The 18,260-nt window shown below is 43.8% G+C and overlaps 1 protein-coding gene across 4 annotated transcripts in view; it reads right to left on the reverse strand.

Moving 5' to 3' along the window:
- Positions 1 to 18,260, reverse strand: part of LOC127599143 (MAM domain-containing glycosylphosphatidylinositol anchor protein 1) — a 178,670-nt gene that overhangs the window by 45,790 nt on the left and 114,620 nt on the right. For all 4 annotated transcript variants that reach the window (XM_052062842.1, XM_052062841.1, XM_052062843.1 and 1 more), the window contains 6 exons: positions 17,772 to 18,041; positions 11,768 to 12,097; positions 10,022 to 10,321; positions 6,840 to 7,106; positions 6,427 to 6,575; positions 357 to 537 (listed from right to left, as the gene is read on the reverse strand). In XM_052062842.1, the coding sequence (XP_051918802.1) occupies positions 357 to 537; positions 6,427 to 6,575; positions 6,840 to 7,106; positions 10,022 to 10,321; positions 11,768 to 12,097; positions 17,772 to 18,041 (1,497 nt within the window). The remainder of the gene's footprint in view (positions 1 to 356; positions 538 to 6,426; positions 6,576 to 6,839; positions 7,107 to 10,021; positions 10,322 to 11,767; positions 12,098 to 17,771; positions 18,042 to 18,260) is intronic.

The following is an 18,260-nucleotide window of genomic DNA, read 5'->3' on the forward strand; positions in this document are numbered from 1 at the left end:
GTGTACCTCTACTTTTGGCCCTCCATATATGTTGATCATCTTTCTGCTTTCATATGAACAGCTGCTATTTTTGCGACAAATGCTAAACATCACTTTAACTTGATCATATTTTTTGATGGCAATTCTGTTATTTCCATCATCCCGAATGAGAAGTACGTTCATTACATTAAAAAAAATTACAATTTTGTGAGAAAAAAACCCTAACATTGTTTAAAAAATGTATTTTTTGCATCAAAAATGAATTTTGCAATTAGCTGCAATGCAATGCTCAGTGCATATGTGCCTTATGAGTTCATAAAAAATGAAAAAAAAACATTGTGTTTCCATTGCATATTCATCAGTGTATGAACACTCACGCTCTGAGTACTGGATGGTGCGACTGACGTATTCCCCGGTACTGTAGGTGGTGATGGGAGCCAATCGGACCTCATAGGAAAGCGGTATTCTCAGGTCGGGAATGGTGTAGGACATCAGCACCCCCTTCTCTGGCTCCTTGCTCTTGATTTCGATGTGCTTTGACAGCACGTCCTGCTTGTTCTGGATCGCAATAGAGAGGGAGAGGCATGGCTTTAGACATACTGTACAAGAATGTCTACAGGTGTGGAATAAAAAAAGACACTGGCGAGCACAATTGAATTCCCGCAGTGCACAAATACAGCAAATAGGATCACAAGTACAAGAAATCTGCTTGAGACGCAGATATAATAAAAGATGCATTCAAAAGACCGCAGAATTGCCTGAATAACTTTATTCTTTTGTCCCCTCTGCTCTGGATGTATATTACTTACTTCTGAATTCCTTTCTTTCAAAATACCTTGTACTATAACCTAAAGATTTGTACTGGGGCACCCGGAGTAAACATATCAATAACTGTCACTCGTATCTCTCAGCATACACTGGTGGCTCCTTCCGGAAAAAAAAACAAAAAAAAACTAATATGTTAATGTGGATACAAGGTTAAGCAGGACATTTATGACAAATCTACACAATTCAAGTCGGATGAGATTAGAGGCTTCCTGATTGGAGCTCGACAGATATGTACTTTGTGCTCTGGATAACCACTAATGGTATTGTATTGATCAGCATATCCTCGTATTATTTTACGACAACGCTTGCCCTTCATATTTGCCTTTACGACCAAGGGGAAATGGGTATGCGCCAATTCCAAGCGTTTTCCTTGCATGGAGATGGTTTTTATGAGATTTTCATCGTATTTTTGTCCCCAAAAAAGCAATGCATTGGAATTATTAGAACATTTACAAATTTTGGAGGTAAATGGTGAAAAGTCACAATTATGAGGATAAAATGTAATACAACTCAAGAAAAAAAAAGTTACTACTTTTGAGGGCCCATGAAAAAAATCGCATTTTATTCCTCTTGATTTTTAAGAAAAACTTTTTTTGTATTTTATAAAGATATATCGTTATTTATTGCATTTCTGAAGAGAATGAAATAACGCTAGCGGTTGTATTATTGTGCTTCATTCAATTCTGACTTCTCAGATGCCACTTGGTCCAGCACAGAAACACGACATAACCAACCGTCAGTAAATCTGAAATCAAATAAATTGGAATCGAACTGGCAAATGTAAAATTGTTAATTCAGCACAGCTGTTACCTCGCAAAAGTAAAAGCAAATCAAGTCTAAGTGTGTAATTTGTTGACACCGTTTTAACAATGCTTTTGCTGTGTTAGTCCACCCCCGTCGAGAAGGCTCCATTAGCTGCGTCTCTGACGCTGAGCCGAGCTACTTAAAGACCTGACAGTGAGCTCTCTCTAATGCATTTAGGTCAGCCACTCGACCATGACACGCTGGTACGCCCACAGTGTGCCATTATCAGGTAATGCATGCAACAGAAGTGTGTGTTTGTCTGCGTGCGTGCGTGCGTGCGTGTGTGTTTGAACGGGTTAAACGGATGAAAAGTGCAGGGACTTTACATCATGGGCGTGAAACACGGACAACGTGCAACGCAGACTGTCAGTACACGATATTGTAGACTGTCCTCTCAACAACTAACTTGCTAAACCATCTCTTGTACCAAAACATGCAAAAGAGCCTGTTTATTACGTAAACATTGCTAGAAAATGTACGCGCTCACTCTCAGGCAATGGAGGGAAGTAAAACCACGTCTTAGCTTGAGATGTAGTTTCTCATCTGCATCGTGACCACCATGTCACATTTTTGTAGAGTTTCAACATCCCATCTGGAATCCAAGGCAAGTCAAATTTGTCCATAACACCCCCTCCCCCGTCTCGCATCGTCTCACAATGACCCCACAATTCCCCCCCCACTGTTCACGACTCACCGAGGTTATCCCAATGGCAATGAGAGAATGTATTTTTGCTTGCTGGATGTTGACTTAAGACACAGACTCATGGAGACACAATCCCCAATTCACAACTCTAATGTCAATACCTTTTGTTGGCTTTCCTTCACCCCGCTCCTTCCCTCAGTGATAGTTCAGGTGAGCTGAGCAATTTGTTTGTTACTTTGGATTTTTGTTGTTTCCACAACTTAGTTTGTTCTGGATTTAGTTTGTCAAGTTCACTCTGCTTGCCTGCTTTTTGGGATCCTCCACCACCCCCGCACCGTGACACTTACAATGCAATATTTTCCAGATATTTTTCCAACAAAACAAAACAACAACAAAATCATTTAGGAAGAAAAACGATACCTTCAAAAGCGACGAAGGGGAAATGCATCAAAATCAAATGAATTAGCTGAGTCTGTCCTAATCATCCTGTAAAAAATGCAGATCGAAATATGCTGTGCTCAATGACTTTTGCAGGAGTAGGGACATTTACAGCATTAAAAAGTAAACAAATGTTGGCAATTGTGACACTAGAAAGAGCCAATATCTGTATGACGCAGTTGTACGAATAATCCTGGTTCCAATCATCCAATGCCAGTTGTTTACAATGACTGTACTATAAGATCGGGAATTAGAAACAGAGAAAGACATGTTGGATTCATGTTGCATCACCATCTTGAGTCAGATTATGAAAATTCATCGGCTTCTCGCTTGAATGATCAGTTTTATTGCAAGAATGTGTATAATTCCCTTAGAAATTTTCACAAGTTAAAATCAGGCCTGGCGGCCCGGTAGTCCAGTGGTTAGCACGTCGGCTTCACAGTGCAGAGGTACCGGGTTCGATTCCAGCTCCGGCCTCCCTGTGTGGAGTTTGCATGTTCTCCCCGGGCCTGCGTGGGTTTTCTCCGGGTGCTCCGGTTTCCTCCCACATTCCAAAAACATGTGTGGCAGGCTGATTGAACACTCTAAAATGTCCCTAGTTGTGAGTGTGAGTGTGAATGGTTGTTCGTTTCTGTGTGCCCTGCGATTGGCTGGCAACCGATTCAGGGTCTCCCCCGCCTCCTGCCTGAAGACAGCTGGGATAGGCTCCTGCACCCCTCGCGACCCTAGTGAGGATCAAGCGGCTTGAAATCAGGCCTGTTCACCCGAATAGGTGCTTAGGCTAACTAAAGGTCTAGAATCAGTTTTAGACATTTTAGATTAAGCTACATCAGCAAATTTGACTATCTGGCGTAAAATGTGAAAAATTCATAGACTATTTTCTTTGATCACATCATCTACATCGTCTACATGTCGTACATCGCTCCAGATCAATAACCGCCCTGCAGTTGTTCAACAGGGGAGAGCAATGATATGTGCAGAAACAATCTCCTTTTCCTCACTCGGTCAGTTCCATTTCAAAACCTTTCCATTAGAGTCACCGCTTCCTTTTGTGAAGATAACAAGTCAAATTACGTGTGAAAAGAGTGTAAGATTGTTGAGGCCTTCGCACAATGGAAACAAAGAATTATGCGCGTGAGCTAAATATGGATCGAGAACACGAGAGGCGAGGGCCTCTTCAAATAATAAAGACTGTGGGGTTAATTCTTCTCTCATCCTCTATTAATGGCTCGCTTTCCTGACTACATCAGGCAGTCTGCCGCTCTGAACCGTGTGTATGAGAAGTTATGGTTTGTGTTTGTGAGCATGTGGGACCAGAAGCTATGGAGACTTGAAAGATTAGATTTGACTACATCTCTATCGTGGGCATAAAACTGTTCGGAAGATGAATGAATAAATGAATGAATGTATCGTGGGCGATATTACATCCTAATATTATTCAGTTACCAGATTCAATGTACACTTTTAATTCATTGTGATTCATTTTCTTTTTTTCAAATTTCTCATATATATGATAATGGGAGGTCTGCTCCAGCTGTATGAGTCGTGACACATTCAGGCCCTATTTTCGTGCCCAGCGCAAGTCTGCTGCCAAGTGCGGTCTAATTGCGCGCATGGGTGCAGTTTTCTTTCTTTGACATTTTCGAAGATGGCCGCAGTTAGAAGCGGACGTTTGCGCCATTGTGGTGCTTAAGACTTCAGACAAACCTAACAAGCAGAAGCCGACACGTGTGTTGTATGCGGGTGTTCAAAAGTATGTCAATTCTACAGTAAAGATGTCTGCTCCACATTTGATATGAGTGTGGGTGTATTACGATCTCAACGTGTGCTCCCCCCCGACCCCCTCCTTCGAGAGCCCCACATCATCAAGCATGTGCTAAAAAGATGGAGAGCTGAGGCGTTAAGAGGACGAGCCGTAGAAAGTGTTGCCGAAATAGATGGCTTGTGAAAATGATATGGTATGACTTTTCAGTGATCTGCTCCTCCAGTTGATAGTTCAAGGCTCCGTCAAGATTTCATGTTTTCCTTTCATTTGCATTTTCTTGTCTGTCAAAAGACAGTTTCACCATTCCGACATAACCATTATTGATATTTGAATTCAGTTCACCCATCAAACAGGCTCAGCAATGCAGTCACATGCAGACTGCACAAAAAGCCTCCACTGCCCAATTCAAAATTCTCAAAATGGCCCATCTACAGGTTCTTAAAAAAACAAGTTATACTTTATTCAGGGGACGCAAATAAAGTTACCTTGTGTCAAATGTGCACAAATAAAACTGCCTTGCCTTGCCTTGATATTCCCTGAATTACATGACATGAAGCATGGCAGAAGCAAAGGCTTGCAGCTCACAGTCAGGGGAAGCAGAACACCAAAGGCCTCAAATTCAACCAATGTGCTTCAAAAGGGCCACAATTCAGCCTATAAGAACTCCAATTTCAAACTTGTGCTGTTTCATGAGCAGAAACAAAACAACTTCAATTAAGACATTTCTTGTGGTTGAATTTGTCTTAGTCTATATTTTTTTGTCTATAGCAATATATATATATTGCTATAGCATATACATAAAAAAAAACACTAAATCAGAAGTTATGCACCAGTTACTTGGTGCATGAGTCTTTTGTGAGGCAGTCTTGAAGGCTCAGTTCAACGGAAAAAGAAAAAAAAGCAAATTATTCTCAATACATGAACAGCTGCAGGCGAAGAGGTGGGCAATCACAAGACTAAAAGTGTATATGTGTGTGTTTTATTATATATTTTTTCCCTAATCAGAGCACAAAGCACAGTGATCGAGCAGAAAAGCGGAAGCCCCATGAAATACAATGAAATTGAAATATCAATGAAGGATACAGATAATTCTCCTCCTCTCTGTGTAGCCTGACTTCATTTGACCAACCTTCCGGTATTGAAATAGGAGTAAAATAAACTACTCAGCTGCACAAATGCAAGTTAGCATTGTCTACATTCTAGTTTGCAGGAATCCATGCACGAGCGCAGACACACACAAACACCGAAGAAAGGCAGTCTTCAGGGCTCAAATGAAAGAAAAAAAGAAAATCAATGGCTAATTATTCAGATTAAAAAGCATGTAGCCACTTTTATTAGTTTTCTGTTTTCTCAACTCTCATAACGCGCGATTAACTGAGCCTTACTGCGTATGTGTTTTGTACTTAACATCACCTTCCAAAAAATAGATGCTGGATCTTGGATCGAAAAGAGATGTCACATGAAAATAAACTCACTGACAAGTCGTGAGCCTCGGAAGAGAGGCAATTAAGAAAAAATAAAAGAAGAGGCGGTCCACCGTGTCATTGTTTATTCATTCTAAGTCCCCAATTGATTAACTACACACTCACTTGCCCTCCCAGAGCTCTTAAAGGCCCACGCTTACTTTGCATGCACGCTTCGCTAGATACAGATGTGCATCCTTGTGCTTGACAAAACAGGGAGACCTCATGTGCGTGTTGGTGTATTACGCAGTGTTTCACAGGTAACTTAAATTTAGTCCTGTTTAAATGAAACTAACATGCATGTATTGGAAATCTGTAAAAAAAAAAGATGGGATACCCATAAAAAAAGATACTTGCTAGCGCAAGGGCGTACATGCAGACACCACAGAGAAAGGCCTGAGCATAAATTCAAACCCACAATTTCTGACTGTGATGTGTTAACTACAAGTGCCAGCTTTCCATACATTTCTTAGGTTCCTTCGGCGCATAATGACGTTTGGCTTTACCTTCCGGACAACAATCCAGTAGCCGATGATGCGATCTGTGGCCTCTGGGTCTTTCTGGGTCCACTGCAGGTTGTAAGAGTAGTTGTTCCCTTTCAGAATTCTGACCGGGTTGGGCGTGTCGAAGTAGAATTCAGCACTGTAAGGTTGCGCTTGAGAGCATTGAAAGAAAAGAAGAAACGTTCTAGGTTTATTTGCCAATTCCATCACTAAACTTCATTTTGCACTTGCTGTGTTCTCAAATTGTTCATTGAAAGAAAATGTTGGTCGGATAACAATGTGGAGGCCTTTGAGAGACAAATACCTCAGTGAATAACACAAAATTCAGATTCAGGCAAAGGGTATAATTCATTGCTGACCTAATTTAGGAGCTTTTGACGCCACATTGTTGTCAATAATAGTTTTGGGTTTCTTACCAGAGACATTAAATCTGCATGTGGATGTTCCTACACTATTGCTGACTCTGCACTCATAAGATCCATTGTTAGTAGGCTCCAGTTTGAATCTCAGCTCTGGAGTCTCCTTCAGGTCCGGCATGGGCATGAGGATGAAGTTGCCGTTGCGGTACCAGCGGATGTCCGTGATACGTGACGGACTGGAGCGCAGGACAGAACACCTGAGGGTCACCATCTGATAGTTCCTTGCACGTGTGTCCTGATACACTGGGTTCAGAATGGGAGGATCTGTCAATACAACAAGTACACAAACTTTTAGTCGGTTTATGTCATTTATAAATGTCAACACCGATGCCTGAGTGTGTGCTTGTAATCCAAAATGGTGGCAACCACCTAGTACAACACTCTAAATTGTCCCAAGGTGTGATTGTGAGTAACAATGGTTGTTTGTCTCTATGTGCCTTGCGATTGGCTGCCGACCATTTCAGGGCGTACCCTCCCTCACGCCGCGATTGGCTCCAACTCATCCACAAACGGATGGATGAGGAATGTTCTCAACACTATGTCAGACCAAACAGGATGACGAAGACACGACACAGCCTATCGGGCTGCGTTAACAAGTTCTATGTCATCATGTCGCTGGAAAGATGACTTAAACAGAACTCATGAATAACTTGTCTGACATGCACAATATTACCATGACAACTTCAACATTTCCCAGAAGCACAAACCTTTCTGTCCTGTTAACCTACCTAACAAGCCACAATTAACCCGCCTGCAGCCTTGCCTACCTTTGCGGATATTGACTGACTATCTTGTGTTGCCTCAAGGTTAGCGAAGACACAACACAGGCAAATTAGTCCACCACAAATCACCGGACAGCTAGTTCACCGCCTGGGTAATCGTGTGCATAATATACGCTGTTAATGACAGTCCCGCCTTACTAACAGCGTCGAGATTGTGTATTCGTGGTCCCAGGGGTGAGGGAGTGTTGCTACAGTCCATTAGGAGTCACGTTTATCAGATGCAGGTGTTATTATAGTCTAATCTATGTCATATAGACAGACTGGAATGGTGAAATCAATGAGAAGAACGGTCTGAAGAGCGATGCAAAGACCATGCGGTGGTGGGAATATGGTCACATAGTCTGCTGCTGTTTAGAGGCGCATACTGTGGGCATACTGATATCTTACTTTGGGAACATGTTTCATGGGCACTGAGAGAAGGTAAAGTGTGGAGAGGAGGGAGTGAGAAGTCGGACTTTATGTGAAACGTTTTTGGTTTTAAACACGCGGCCGTTCCTTTGCCCTTTTGGGCCATTAGACAAAATGGGATCATTTGGTGACTGGGTGCACTTTAAACCGCTCCTCCCTGGTTAGTGTTAAATACAATGACAATATATCCTGTATCCAAGATATGTTCTTTTTTGAGACCAATGAAAATATGAAGTTTGACTTTTCGTCAGATCTGTGATTTAGTTATCTTAGTCGACATGTATTTTTCCACTCCACTATGGCTCATGATGCTCTGAGGTCCTTTCCCCGTTTAAAGTACTTGAGATCTGTAGAAAAGATGTCATCATTGTATCTTCAAACAACATGTTTGGACTTTGGTGTCATGTTTAAGAGCAACACATATATTAAAGTTGATTGTGCTTCTGTATGGCTTTGTATAGCTTTTAAAAAGCCAAATATGGTCATGATACCTCAGTGATGCCTCACTCTTTCAAATTCTCTCAAGCATCTTGCCACAATACTTCACCTCATCAGAAGAGCATTCTGAATGTAAACGAAGGTTTCGATGAATGCATATAGATTCGTCCCCCGGGACAGCAACACTAACCGTGCCGAACATTTACAGTAAACAAAGTAAAAATCAATTTAGAGCGGGATGTCGTGTGTGAACGTAGCAGCGAGGGATGACAGGGAGGGAGAAAGCAACAGTGAGGAAGACGAACGATGGGGGAAAATACGCCGTGAAAGTGAGCGAAGTCGATGATTGAATATGAGCGAAAGGATGCAGAGACCGGACCGGATAGACAGAGGGTGGGCGAGTTGATTGATGATGATGAGAATGGCAATGAGGAAGATCAGCCAGGTGAGATGGAAAGAATAACATGCAAAGAAAACAGAGCGGGGGGCAAGTTTGACAAGACTGCATGGATACTTAATTGCATCTGCCATAAAAATCTTTCCCTCACATCGATAACAGTCCAAAATGGACAAACAAACAAACAAACAAAAATAGTACAACGTAACACAAATTAAGGAGAGCGTGAAATAGAGACAGATTTGTTTCCCAACACATTCCTGAGCTGCTGTTGAATTGCTATCTGCCCTTTTTGCTTACCGTGTTATCCATCGCCATAACCTGACCAGACCACGTTTTTTTTTTGTTTTTGTTTTTTAATGTTAGCGCCTCACTATGCATCCCCTCACCTCCCCTTATACCACTTTTCCATTTCAGGCTCGCTCCTAAACCTGTTTTTCGTTCACACGCGCTTGCTGGTCCATCCATGTGTCTCGTCTCTCTGCACCAAGAATGGGGTGGCCACCTGGTCCATTAATCAGACTTGGCCAGTGTGGACAGCAGGGCTCACACAGTGTTGCCCTTCCGCCCGACTTGCATTAGCAAGCCCTGTAAATCCTTGCGGACGAAGGGAGCACAATGGAATCCAGGAATTTAAACTGCTTCATTCTGTTCCGGCTACATCATTTACATCATCTTTTTGTTGTTGTTGTTTTTAATGAAGGGCACATGAAACTAAAATCTAGACTACTTCAGTAAAAGCACCTAGCATCTAGCTGACTGAAATAATTAAAGGACAATAAAACAATAACAAAGGAATGGCGGGAATTCTGCTCCTCCAATGGGTGGAAACTCAGATGGGGTGCCAAATAAATTCATGTCATTTTACTTTTTACATTCTTGTTCTCAGAGGTTTTTGAGATGAAAGTCTACTCACATGTATGATATCAGTCACTACTTCAGAGGTGTATGGTTGTGTTTGCACTTGTACTTTACTCGACTAGTCTCGAACGATGTGAGAAAAATGTTGACCCCTGGCTTTCTCTTCACTCATCTTTATCATCGGACCAAACGTTTCCCAGGACTAGACAAGTTGAACAGGCCCAACGTGGTACAAGTGTTCCCGTTGTAGAGGTCAAGGTTTCTTCGGCGAAAATATTCACTTCAACACTCACATTGCACAATCAGCTGGACCTGTGCCTCTCGCCGTTTGATGTTGAGTCCGTTGTAAGGAGCAGTCTGGCAGCGGTAAAAGCCCATCATGTCGCGGCTTACGTTTCTCAGCTTCAAGCGGCCGTCGGGCGTCTCCGCCACAGCCTTCCCAGATGGCATCAGCAGGTCCTTTTCGGTGCGGGACCATAAGATCGGTGGACGCGGTTTGCCATCCACCACCAAGCACACCAGCTCTGCTGTCCCGCCTTCTCGTGCACTAACCACGTGACCTCCTGCAGGGACCGTCAGTATTGGGGGAGATACTAGGAGGTGGAAAAATGCAAAAGATCGAACATACATTAATCGAAACGACACATCATGGTGGCATAGCACTTAGTATGCAAGGCAATGCTTAGGATCTGTGAGGTGAGTGTTGACATAAAAACCACAGATGGTGTCCGACAGTTAAACTTGAAAACGGAGGCAGATGGCGAATAAAAAGGTACAAAGAAAGCGACGTTAACAAGGCAAATTTTATTGAACACTCACGCCGCTTTAATGCAACATGGGAACCGTGAAGAGCGACGGCTGTACAGTTTGGAGCGCTAACATTGTGGCTAATTACACAAAGAGTAAAGTATGTACTTGTTGGCATTCATTCTGGTAAAATGGGATGGATAAAGGGCAAAAAGGAAAGCGCGGGTGTGTTTCATGGTGTACACTGTAGCAGTCCACTGTCCCATGTGCTCACTCGCAGCCATTTATTTTTTTAATCGGCAGTTTAGCGCTACCCTGTCCGTCTCCTCCCCAAGAAATGTGCAATAGACATCAAGATACCTCGGCACTAGGCCAAATAAATCACCCCAATGATGAAATAGATGAATATATTTTTTTGTTTTTTGTTTTTTTTAATGGAGTTCAATTTTGGTGTGCAATTTAGGCATTCCGTTGATTGTATTGTTTTAACATGACAGCAGCAAGGAAAAATGTAAATTACCGGTAGCTGATGTCAACATTTAGTAACTTTTAGCATAAAGTTTGAGAGAAGAAATGACTTGATATTAGGACAGGTCCCCAACCTTTTTTGCTCCACGGACCGGTTTCATATCAGACAATATTATCAGGGACCGGCCTTTAAGGCCGGATGGATACAACAATATAATATGATGTGACCTGCATGAAAAGTGTGGTATTTTCGAAACAATAATAATAAATACCAATCATGACACGAGGAACGTACTATCTGACTGCAAGATTCTCTGGTCGCTATGGTAACGTTTAAACGTGCCTTTAAAATAAGATACAAAGTGCATGAACAATACGACTCAACATCGCCGCTTATTATGCAGAGTAGGCTTGGTGCGTGTGAATCTCCCATTGAGATAAAGCCGTATTTGAAATAGGACTCCTGATACCGTCTATTAAATGTAGCCTTCTCTTTCTTGAAAGTCAAAGGCTCCTCTTCTGTCTCCTGGCTCGGCCTTTTACCCCTCGTGAAAAAACTTTTCAAAGACGTTTGTTTTTTATGCGGTAACCTATCACATGACCAAGAAGCGCGCATTCACCTGCGTCAAGAATAACATACTGATATGACAGAGAATACGGTAATTTTTCAAAATAAAACATCTTTCGGTTTCCGAAATGAATAAAATGGAAGGAATGTAAGTCATGTATTCTTTCTGTCCACGGCCCGGCGGTTGGGGACCCCTGTTTTAACTGACAAGTCATGCAAATAAGAACACATGGACGGATAGGAGAAAAAAGCTTACCACTGTTCTGGGAGATGTTGACATCCACTCGGAGCTCCGGCACGCTGCTGCCCGGGAAGTTTGCCACACAGCTATAGGTGGCCAAGTCTCGGAATTTCATGTCCACGATCTCCAAGCTGCTGGTGCCCGGCGCCATATCGGGATCGCTGCGCAGCAAGATCAGACTATCCGTGTTGAAGACCAACGCGCCGTTCTTGTACCAGGTGTAGTTGACCTTGTCCTGAGGGTTGGCATCGACGTGACACGATAGCTTGAGGTCTCGACCCATCTGGATGGTCTCGCTGTCCTTGTTGGAATCCGGAGTTATCTGGAAGGTCAGGTTGCTCATGGCTGGGTCAACAAAGGAAGAGGGCTGCTTAACTGGAAGCTAATTGAATCTCAGAGCATTGGGTGGAAAATATTTAACACTCTGTTTCTCACAAAATATAAAGAATAGGCAGAATTAGAGCAATGTAAAATAAAAATGTTTTTCTGTCCCAATCTTTATCACAAATGCGAATTCTGAAGTTCGCAGCTGACGCTGGCTCCGTGTTGGTACTATTTTAACCAATGGCAGTGTAATAAATTAACATATTTGGAACATATTAAATTAGTGAAGGAGCATATATTTCATGTGGCGTTTACGCAGATGTGAGGGTGTACATCACAACAATACAAGGTATAAGACTTGAATTAAGAGGTGATGGGAACTCACGCAAGATGGCGATTTTTGTTTCCTGAAAAGATGTCATTTTTTTCAGTATAAGGATTCCGAGCGCCGCAACGGTTTAGGTGTATGTGGGTCAGTGATTAATAAAATAGATTTAGCAATGATAAAATATGAACCAAATAAAGCAATGACTGATGGATTAAGGATGACTATATTTAAAAAAATAAATACATGTGAATGAATTACAATTTTGGGAATACAGTTTTGGAAGTAAAAGGCTTTAGAAGCGAAAGTAGAATGTGGGACAAATGGTTCGAGGCATACGGATGATGCAAAAATGACTCAAAGCGACAAAAAGAGAAGAAAAAAGGTCATTAAAGCAGGAAGCGTGAGAGGGGAAGAAGTTGTGCGACATAAAAGGAGCCTTGCATAGAATAAAACAGAAAGTCGCCACGAGAGAGGAACAAAATAAAGGACAAAGAGTATCTCTCACAGTGTCACATTTAATTTTCACTTTCAAAAGCTACGCATTCCCCAGCTGATTTCAGCACTGAATACAAAACAGTTGTGTGCTTCCTTCCTTGAAGGGATGAAAAGGCAGCGAGCAGTTTAGGCCTGTTTGATTTCACCATCTTTGAAGCCTGCTCGGAGATGCCGGCGAAAGTCACGGGTGAGGCACTGACCATATGTTTAACACACACCTCTGTCTGGAGACGGTACTGCTAGTCTACTATGCACGCATGCTCAATATAGTGTGTGTGTGTGTACAGATTCGCACTGCTCTTACGCTTATGAACAAACATACACACGCACACACACACGCAAAAAGTGTATATCTCATTTGCTGCCTTGTCACCTGTGCTAGCGCGATGACGCGTTCAGGCCGATTAGGTTTAACAGGAGAAAGCCATCAAGCATACATTGTCCGCGGTGTTAGCTAACATTGGCGAGACTCTCGCTAATTGCTTCGAGTCCGCTCCAAATAATTGGAGTGAATAAAGACGATTAAAGGGACTAAAAATAGCTGCAGGGGAGAAGCAATGGAGGGCTTCTGTATCAACGGTGGTTGGGGGTAGGAGGTGGGGGTTGAACAAAAGAGGAATACTTAATAACCCGCTCATTCTGACATGATTCTCACCACTTTTCCATAATGAAGGATCAACTGCTGACATTAGAAATACACATTCAATAATAATAAGGGAGGCCTCATTTTATTATTTTTAAAATATAATCTATACCTATACCAATCTATATTTTCCACACTAAAAGGCGCACTGGATTATGAGGCGCACCTTCAACGAATGGCCTACTTTGTAATTGTTTTCATAATTTGGGCGTACCGCATAATAAGACGCAATCTAAAATGCATCCACAAGATGGAGCTTCGCTCAAGGAAACACCAACAGAACGATCAGATGACAGTAAAACTTATTTAATAACGCAGTGACACAGTTCACTTCACCAACAGCAAGTTATAACATTGACTCGTTAACATTGAACTCTCTCGCCGCTGCTTTATTTCCGTGTTCAACATATATATATATATATATATATATATATATATATATATATATATATATATATATATATATATATATATATATATATATATATATATATATATATATATAAAGCGGCTGGATAGCTCAGTTGGTAAGGCATCGGTTTGGCATACGGGAGACGGTGGTTCGAATCCCGCTTGGGGCAAAAATGAGCACATAACACCATCCAGTGTGGGTCCTTGGGCAAGATCCTTCACGCTAATGCCTACCTCATACAATGATGAGAGACAATAAAACGAATGACATGCCGGCTCAGACGTCGCCCGGCCAAACAAGGTCTGCGTCAGGTGCTGGGGGACCAGAGCACCTTGATGAAAAATGGGCTACTGGAATAAAGCGGAGATGGGCGAGATGCGATAACATGGCTCTGTTGGAATGCTACTACTCAAGCAACCCTAGTCAGAGGGGTTACATGCAGAGAATGTGGGCTAAATGGTTACTTCGAAACCCACAGTCACGGTTGACCAAGAAACAACTAGTAGCTCAGTGTTCCAACATCCACAAACGGCAACTGCTGTCACAACTTGAGATTGATGAGGTACAACGCAGGTTCCATGGTGAAGGGCCCCAGGCTTTCAGATCAGAGGAGGAGGTCATACAAGAGATTGGGAGGCAAGCCCCAATGAATGCAGATGATGAGATTGGGTGGCCAGCCCCAATGAATGAAATGCTGAGCGAGGCAGCAACTGACCTGAAAGCGAAGATCATGGCGAGAATGAAAGCTGGGCAACCTAGAAACCGATTACAACGACTATGTGAAGTACCATCTGAAAGTCTCATAGAAAGTGTGAATGCAGCACTGAGGGCGATCCCTACCGTAACGATCACAGAAACCAATGAGCTGATATACGCTTCAGCATCAGTGATCCTGGAGACTCTGGGCTATAAGAGCAACCATGAGATACGTTACCCACCATGGAAAAGACGGTTGGAGGCTAAGATCAAGGCGGCCCGGAAAGATGTGAGTCAATTGACGGAGGCCCAGAGATGTGTGATGAAAAGGCCGATACCCGAGAAGTACATCCAGATGACCATACCTGAAGTACTCGAAACTGCCAAACAAAGGCTCCAAGCCTTGTCCAGTCGCCTAAAGCGGTACACAAAAGAGAATGAAGCCAGACGAATAAACAGGCTGTTCGCAACACAACCTGCGAAAGTGTACGCTCAGTGGCAGGGTCCTAACAACAGAGTTGACCCACCAAGACTGGAAACTGAAAGGTACTGGAAAGGCATATGGGAGAAGGAGGTTGCACATAACAGCAGTGCACAATGGCTGGTGACCCTGAGAGAGGAGCACAGCAACCTGCCTGAACAGAACCCAGTTACCATAACAGTGGCAGACATACAGGAACGAGTCTCAGATATGAAGAACTGGACAGCACCAGGCCCGGACATGGTCCACACCTACTGGCTAAAGAAACTCACAGCACTCCATGAGCGCCTAGCAGTACAAATGAACCAGCTGCTGAGTGATGGGACTCACCCAGAATGGCTAACCGAAGGGCGAACGATCCTGATCATGAAGGATCCCTCGAAGGGTGCAGCCCCATCCAACTATCGGCCAATAACCTGTCTCTCCACAACATGGAAGCTCATGTCAGGAATCATCGCGGCTAAGATAAGTGGACACGTGGATCAATACATGAGCGAAGCGCAGAAGGGCATTGGTAGAGATACCAGAGGAGCCAAACATCAGCTCCTGGTTGACAGAACAGTCGCACAAGACTGCAGGTCCCGACGTACCAACCTGTGCACAGCCTGGATTGATTACAAGAAAGCCTATGACTCGATGCCACATACATGGATCACTGAATGCTTGGAGTTGTATAAGGTGAACAGGACCCTAAGAGCCTTCGTTGCGAACTCGATGAGAATGTGGAAAACCACACTTGAAGCCAATGGCAAGCCACTTACCCAAGTGTCCATCAAATGTGGCATATACCAAGGTGATGCACTCTCCCCACTGCTGTTCTGCATAGGACTGAACCCCCTAAGCCAAGTAATCACCAAGACAGGCTATGGATACCGCCTCAGAAATGGAGCTACAATCAGTCACCTCCTCTACATGGATGACATAAAGCTGTATGCTAAGAGCGAAAGGGACATAGATTCCCTGATCCACACAACCAGGATCTACAGCAGCGACATCGGGATGTCATTCGGGCTTGAGAAATGTAGTCGGATGGTGACTAAGAGAGGAAAGGTAGTCCGCACTGAAGGGGTCTCACTCCCTGAAGGAACAATAGCAGACATTGAGGACAGCTACAAGTACCTTGGTATACCACAAGCCAATGGCAACCTCGAACTGGCAACAAGGAAAGCGGCTACGGCCAAATACTTCCAGCGAGTGAGGCAAGTCCTAAGAAGCCAGCTCAATGGCAAGAATAAGACCCGGGCAATAAACAGCTATGCCCTGCCAGTGATCAGATACCCTGCAGGAATAATAAGGTGGCCAAAGGAAGAGATTCAGACCACGGACGTTAAGACCCGAAAGCTCCTAACCATGCATGGAGGGTTCCATCCCAAATCCAGCACCCTGAGACTGTACGCAAGCCGAAAGGAAGGAGGCCGGGGACTAGTGAGTGTGAGAGCCACTGTCCAGGATGAAACATCCAAGCTCCATGAATACATCAAGGAGAAGGCTCCAACGGATGACGTACTCAGAGAATGTTTCAGACAATGGGGAACAGAAGATGAGGCGCTGGAAGAGGGACCATCATGGGAGGACAAGCCCCTACACGGGATGTACCACCGGACCATAACTGAAGTGGCTGATCTCAAGAAGTCCTATCAGTGGCTAGAGAGGGCTGGCCTGAAGGACAGCACAGAGGCGCTCATCCTGGCTGCTCAGGAACAGGCCTTGAGCACCAGAGCCATCGAGGCCCAGATATACCACACCAGACAAGACCCAAGGTGTAGGTTGTGCAAAGAGGCACCTGAGACGATCCAACACATAACTGCAGGGTGTAAGATGCTGGCAGGGAAAGCCTACATGGAACGCCATAACCAGGTGGCTGGCATAGTCTACCGAAACATCTGTGCGGAGTATGGACTGGAAACCCCAAGGTCAAAATGGGAAACACCTCCGAAGGTGGTGGAGAATGACAGAGCGAAGATCCTGTGGGATTTCCAGATCCAGACAGACAAGATGGTAATGGCGAACCAACCAGATATCGTGATCATACTGTAGATAAAGGGCAGAGGAAAGCCGTTGTAGTGGATGTAGCGGTCCCAAGTGATGGAAACATCAGGAAGAAGGAACATGAGAAACTCGAGAAATACCAAGGGCTCAGAGAGGAGCTGGAGAGAGCCTGGAAGGTAAAGGTGACAGTCGTGCCTGTGGTGGTCGGAGCACTTGGGGCAGTGACCCCCAAACTAGATGAGTGGTTGCAACAGATCCCGGGAACAACATCGGACATCTCAGTCCAGAAATGTGCAGTGCTGGGAACAGCAAGGATACTGCGCAGAACCCTCAAGCTTCCTGGCCTCTGGTAGAGGACCCGAGCTGAATGAGGGACGGACACCACCCGAGGGGTGAGATGAGGATTTTTTTTTTTTATATATATATATATATAATGTATAACATGACGTCAGTGCTAACGTCACTGTGGTGGGCAGTCCTTCTTAAGAGAGGGTTGTAATTTTAATTTTCATACACAGGCGTACAAGCGCTCAGCATAAAAACGGGCGCATCTTCATTTGTGTGCCGGGGCAAGTCGAGTTCACCATCTTTGGGAATTTGGAAGACCATAAAATAAATTCAGATGTGAATAATATCATGGATTATACTCACTCCTCACGACAACGTTGATGTTCTTACGGGCGGGGTTGCCCACATTGTTGACAGCAGTACAGTTGTAGAAGCCCGCGTCGGTCGGTGTGACGGCCCTCAGAATCAGCTGGGCACCGCGAACCTTAGCGTTGAGGGGAAGCGGTCCCGGATAACGTGACCAAATCACGGTCGGCGGCGGGAAACCTCCGGTCACTTCGCATGTGATGACCACATCCTGCCCGGGATCTGCCACCACCGTGTCGTTGACGGACAGCCGGACCATGGGCGGAGCTGGGAAGTGCCGCAATCATCAATTGAACTGTTAGTTTGGACTTACACTTCATACATAATGAATTTGATGATGAAACCTGATGAAATTGAAATGCTAATGAGGTTACCTTCAACACGGGAAAGGTATTGCTCACTGAGATTGCATAATTGTTGCAGCATTACAATTGATTCATCTCATCAATACTAGCTGAAATTTCTGCTCTTACGCATATTGCGCAA

This window comes from Hippocampus zosterae, chromosome 4, assembly GCF_025434085.1.
Source record: "Hippocampus zosterae strain Florida chromosome 4, ASM2543408v3, whole genome shotgun sequence".
Lineage (NCBI taxonomy): Eukaryota > Metazoa > Chordata > Actinopteri > Syngnathiformes > Syngnathidae > Hippocampus > Hippocampus zosterae.